The sequence below is a fragment of the Cucurbita moschata genome, unplaced genomic scaffold, assembly GCF_002738365.1.
Source record: "Cucurbita moschata cultivar Rifu unplaced genomic scaffold, Cmos_1.0 Cmo_Scf00042, whole genome shotgun sequence".
Lineage (NCBI taxonomy): Eukaryota > Viridiplantae > Streptophyta > Magnoliopsida > Cucurbitales > Cucurbitaceae > Cucurbita > Cucurbita moschata.
Window position 1 is genome coordinate 762,586 of NW_019268558.1, and position 6,019 is coordinate 768,604.

A 6,019-nucleotide genomic window follows, 5' to 3' on the forward strand; every position below is an offset into this window, starting at 1 on the left:
TTTTTTTTTTTTTTTTTTTTTTTTTTTTTTTTTTTTTTTTTTTTTTTTTTATGAAGACGATACCGTCACGAATAGTGAATGTTGTTGGAAACCTTGGTTTTGCAACTCATTAGCCTTCTGAGTTATACTCATATAATCAATTAACAGAGAATTGATATGTCTCTGCAATGAACTGCAGGTTATAGGAGATGTTGCCCTTCAACTTCATGCTGAATCTCCCTTGACAGGGATAGAGTTTGCCAATTAATCCGTTCGACCTGGACAGCCAGTTTAGAATAAAAAAAAACGCTCGTCCCTCAGAATTATTGTCTTCTAATTACAAAACTAATAAAATGATCTGAAACTCTATTCCCATTAAGTTATCAAATATGTTGTTTATGTACATATACGGTGTGAATGTTTGTTGAATCCACCACACCTAAATGGAGGTGAGAGTTCGCTTATTTATAATCATTTACGGAATACAGAAATATGGTAAATTACAAATAATATGGATATTTATAATCATTTACAGAATACAGAAATATGGTAAATTACAAATAATATGGATATTTATAATCATTTACCGAATACAGAAATATAGTAAATTACGAATAATATGGAAATAGTAATAAAAAGAAAGAATAATAAATGAATACAATATATTTGCCTTTAATAAGAGGGCAAATATGGTAACCCGTAATGTAAGGCAAATATAGATATTTGTCTTATAATGAACGGTCAACTATCCTTAACACCCCCGCAAGCTGAGCGTCGGATTTGAACGAACGTGAAGCTTGGATCTGAAAAATTCAAAGAGAGGTCGAAAAATACTTTTTGTGAAGATGTCAGCAACTTAGAGATGAGAGGGTACATATTGTGTGCGAAGTTTGCCAGCGATAAAAGTTCTCGAAGGAAATGATAATCTAGTTCAACATGTTTGGCCCGCTTGGGAGAAACGGGATTAGAGCTAAAAAAAATAGCACTTTTGTTGTCACATAAGAGTAAGGGCTGCCGTGAAATAGGGACCTTGAGGTCATGCAAAAGATGCGTAACCCAAAGAAGTTCAGCAGCAGTTGTGGCAAGAGCACGATACTCAGATTCACAGCTGGAGCGTGAGACAGTAGGTTGCTTTTTGGCACTCCAAGAAACGAGATTGTTACCAAGATAAATAGAATAGCCGCATGTAGAACGACGAGTATCGGGACAACCAGCCCAATCAGCATCCGAATAAGCGACTAGCGTACTAGGAACAGTGGATGGACGAAAGGTAAGACCAAAGTGGAGTGTTCCTTTGACATAGCGAAGAATACGTTTGACAGCAAGAAAGTGATCTGCAGTAGGGGCATGCAAGAATTGACTGACAGAATTGACAGCATAGGCAATATCTGGACGCGTAATAGTCAAGTACTGAAGGGCGCCAACAAGAGATCTGTAGAGAGTAGGATCAGAGAAAGGAGGACCATCAGCAATCAGGTGTTGAGAAACAACCATGGAAGTGTGAACTGGTTTGCTATCGAGCAACTGAGCACGAGTAAGAATATCTCGAGCATATTTTAACTGACTAATAAAGAGACCATCAGGAGTGGGTGAAGCTTCAAGACCAAGAAAGTAACTGAGAGAACCCAAATCTTTGGTAGCAAACTCATAATGAAGCTTGCAAGTAAAGTTGTCAATAAGAGATGAGTTGTTGTAGGTAATAATAATGTCATCAACATAAAGAAGCAAATAGATAAGGTTAGATTGCTGATAAAAGACAAAAAGGGACGTGTTAGCGCGACTGCAAGAAAACCCAAGTGTGAGAAGAAATGAGCTAAAACGCTGAAACCAAGCACGAGGAGCTTGCTTTAAGCCATAGAGGGCTTTCTTTAATAGACAAACGTGAGTGGGAAATCGAGGATCAATATACCTAGGAGGTTGTTCCATATGAACACGTTCAATAAGAGTTTCATTGAGAAAAGCATTCTTGACATCAAGTTGTCGAAGAGGCCATTTATTTGTGACTGCAATAGAAAGCATAACACGGACAGTGGTAGCTTTGACAACCGGACTGAAAGTGTCAGTGTAGTCAAGACCAGGAACCTGAGTATAACCTATGGCAACAAGACGAGCCTTCAAACGCTTGACGGATCCATCAGGCAAATATTTAATACAAAACACCCATTTAGAGCCCACAATGTTGGTATTGGCAGGACGAGGAACCAAAGTCCAAGTATCATTTTGTTGTAACGCTCGAATTTCTTCATCCATGATAGCCACCCAAGCAGGATTCTTAGCCGCAGATTTGAATTCTTTTGGCTCAGTGGATGCAAGAAGAGCAGAAAGAAGTCCAGATGAGCCCAAAATACCAAGATTTGCTGGATGACAAGTCTTGAATATACCAGCTTTGGCTCGTGTGATCATAGGATGAGTGCCCAAAGAAGAGAAATCAACAGGAGGTTCAATAGAGGTCGAATTAGAAGTCGAGGGTGGCAAAGTGGAACCTGCAAGAGAAGTATCAACCTGCATAGACTCATCTACAAGGTCAGAACAAATATCACACGAGGATGAACTGGATCGAGGAATGTGCGGTGATGAAGTGGTAGGGGGGAATGAATCAATATGATGAAGATGTGGTTCCAAGAAATTTGAAATAGGAATAGAGGAAAGAGGTTGGGCCTGGGAGCTAGGGATAGTAGAAAAGTGAGTTTCATCAAATTGAGCATGGCAGGTGATATATAGCTTAGTGGTGGCGGGATCAAGACAACGGAACCCTTTATGAGCAGGACTATAACCCAAAAAAATACAAGGAATGCTGCGGGGAGAAAGCTTGTTAGGCATATAATCACGCAAATAAGGATAAACACGACAACCAAAGGGATGAAAATTATCATAATGTGGAGTGTAGCCATAAAGGAGTTCAAAGGGTGACTTACCTCCAAGAAGTAGAGTAGCCAACCGGTTGATAATATAAGCCACAGTGTTGAAGGCGTCAACCCAAAACCGAGGAGAAAGATGAGAGTGAAAGAGAAGGGCCAAGCCAGTCTCAGTCACATGACGATGTTTTCTCTCAGCACGACCATTTTGAGCAGGTGTATATGGACAACAGAGTTGATGGTGGATGCCAGAATTACGTAAATGAGTTTTGAAACAAGTACTAGTAAATTCGGTACCACCATCGCTTTGAAATACCTTGATACGAGAAGAATATTAATTTTCCACAAATTTTTGAAATTGAAGAAAAATATCAAAAAAATCATATTTAAATTTTAAAGGGTAAAACTATGTGAATCGAGAATAATCATCAATAAAAATAACATAATAAAGAAAACCTGAATTTGATTTGACGGGAGAAGGATCCCAAAGATCACAATGAATAAGATCTAACACATGAGACGACCTACGTTCATTGCGGGAATAAGGCAATCGATGACTTTTCGCAAGCTGACAAGTATTACATAATAATGGAGAAGGCAATAAAGACGTAAAAGAAAGATGACCTTTTCTATTTAAAAAAGAAATAACAGAATGATTCACATGACCTAGACGAGCATGCCATAAATCATATGAAGCACGTAAAGATTTGTTTCTAAGGGCTGAAATAAAAGCAGAGTTGCCGCGCTCCATCACATATAGCCCTTCATCTCTTTTACTGGTTGCCACCACCCTTCCTGTTTGACAATTCTGGATAGTAATAAGATTATAAGATTATTAGTAAATGTAACGGAGAGAGGAAAGTTAGACGTTAATTTACTTATGGAAAGAAGATTTTTAGTGAGGTGAGGGACAACCAAGACATCTAATAAGTGAATATTTGGAACAGGAGAAAGAGTACCGGTGTGGGTAATGGGTAGGGATGCACCGTTTTCTACGATCACAGAGTCCTTACCCGTGTAATTTTTAGACTGATCCAGAATAGATGGGTCGGCAGTCATATGGGCTGAAGCTCCAGTGTCCAGAAACCAATCAGCAGCATCGGGTCCAGCAATAGAACATGACGTGTTAAAGGCTTCAGCAAGATGAGCATGAGAAAAATCAGGTCGAACATACCGTTGGTTGTAGCGGTCAGCATATTTGGCAGTGAGGTGGTCGACGATCCTGACTTGAGTGGGTTCGTCTTCGACTAGAAGAGTTGTTTTTGTGAGAATAAGAACGACCTTGCTGGTTGGTAAATGAAGCAGGGTGGCTTCCATGAGTGCGACCACGATTAGTGGCTGTGAATGTTGTAGGAGTGGAGTCAGAGGACTTGATAAGCGCCTACAATGCTGGAATTTGCAAAGCTAGAGGTCCTTCTAGAATCCTTGCAAAACGCTCACAGAGGAAGCTAACTTAACGGATTGATTCCAACCAAGAGCTGGTTAGAAGATGAATGACTCTTAGATCGAACTTGGAATCTATGATGGTCACTCTTAGATACCAAGACAATTCACTCCAGAATTAGCTTGATCAAAACTAATTCAATGAATCGGTTTAAACATCAAACCTAAAGCAAGATTTGAAAAAGAATAACACCAAAAGGGTATCAAGAAAACACAAGGGTTTTTTCTGTATTCAACTAAAAGTCCCTCAAACATGAGTATTACATGCCTTTAAATAGGTCTAAAAGGTAACCCTAACATAATATGGTTCAGCCACCAATCACTAATAAATGCTATTAAATACAAATTGAAGAATATAAGGCAATTCATACAAACTATTAATAAATGCTATTAAATATAAAAGGAAGCAAATAAAGCATTAATAATTTCCTTAATTGGTAATTCAACTACCAAACGCAAGTCTTCTAATTATTTTCCAATATCAGCCACTCCATTATCTTCTTGATTTGATAGGCGAATGCTATAAAGATTTTTGGGCACAAAAGTCCTTGTTTCAACCGGTACACTAGCTAGCTTTTGAAGATGCAATGTATAGGCCTCTTGAATCTTCTTAACCTTGCTTCTTGTAATCGGTCCTTCGGGTACATGCACGTGATCAGTTGTTGGATTCATATCATCCCCCCTTTCTTTAAAAGGATTTGTCCTCAAATCAAATTCATCGTTCTTTCCGGACAAGAACTGAATTTTTTTTTTTTCTCACTTTTTTTTCTCACCTTTACCTTAGTTTCTTCTCTCCACTGTTGTTCTTCAGATTCTGTTCTTTTTTTCTCTAATTTCAATTGGTCACAATGTACTTCATATGGAGACAATGGAAGTAAAGTAAATTTCTTCCCACACAAAGTAAAAGTATACTTGTTCATGAAACCATCAAATGTTACCTTTCTATCATATTGCCAAGGTCGGCCGATAAAGATGTCCCCCGCATGCATTGGTACGACATCATAAAGAACTTCATCTTTATATCTTCCAAGAGTAAAAGAAATAAGAGCTTGGGAATTCACCTTAATTTCTTCTTTGTTTGTTAACCAATGAAGTTTGTATGGTTTTGGATGTGGATAGACAGAAAGTTGAAGTCTTTTTACAAGGAAACTGCTTACCACATTCGTGCAACTTCCACTATCATCAATCAGCAAGCTGCATGGGTTTGCTTTGATCAAACATCTTGTGTGGAACAAGTTTTCCCTTTGATATTCAAATTTCTCTCCCTTGATTTGAACATTGAGTACCTTTCTTGTGATCAAAGATATGGAATTACCTTCTTCAACATACTCATCATCATATGCGGCGATTTCTTCCACAAGCTGTGAATCATGATCCTCACATTCATCATCTGAATCAAGTATACCATTCCCTATCACCATAACTTTTTCATTAACACACTCTTTGCTCATGTGTCCAAATCCTTTGCACTTCCAACATTGAATAGAACTAGACTTCTCTTTTACCGTCTTTGAAGCTTCATTCATTTTACCATTGAAACTCTCAGCCTCCACTCTTTTAGCAGTCACAAACTTTCCTTTTGGTGACATCGAATCATTTTTATTCATAAAACTATCCTTGTTCCAAGTATTAGAATTTGAAAAGATGCTAGTTCGTGATGTGTACCTTTTTGAATGCTCTTTTTCTTCCTTCAATTGGTCTTCAATTTTGAGAGCATAATGATACATATCTTCCAGATATGG

General features: G+C 38.1%; 1 protein-coding gene across 5 annotated transcripts in view; it reads left to right on the top strand.

Annotated features, from left to right (window-relative positions):
* The window catches only part of LOC111433373 (hydroxypyruvate reductase), an 11,802-nt gene extending 11,418 nt beyond the window's left edge, over positions 1-384 (top strand). For all 5 annotated transcript variants that reach the window (XM_023070409.1, XM_023070412.1, XM_023070411.1 and 2 more), the window contains one exon: positions 179-384. In XM_023070409.1, the coding sequence (XP_022926177.1) occupies positions 179-247 (69 nt within the window). In that variant the 3' untranslated portion in view covers positions 248-384. The remainder of the gene's footprint in view (positions 1-178) is intronic.
* The last annotated feature ends 5,635 nt before the right edge of the window (positions 385-6,019 follow it).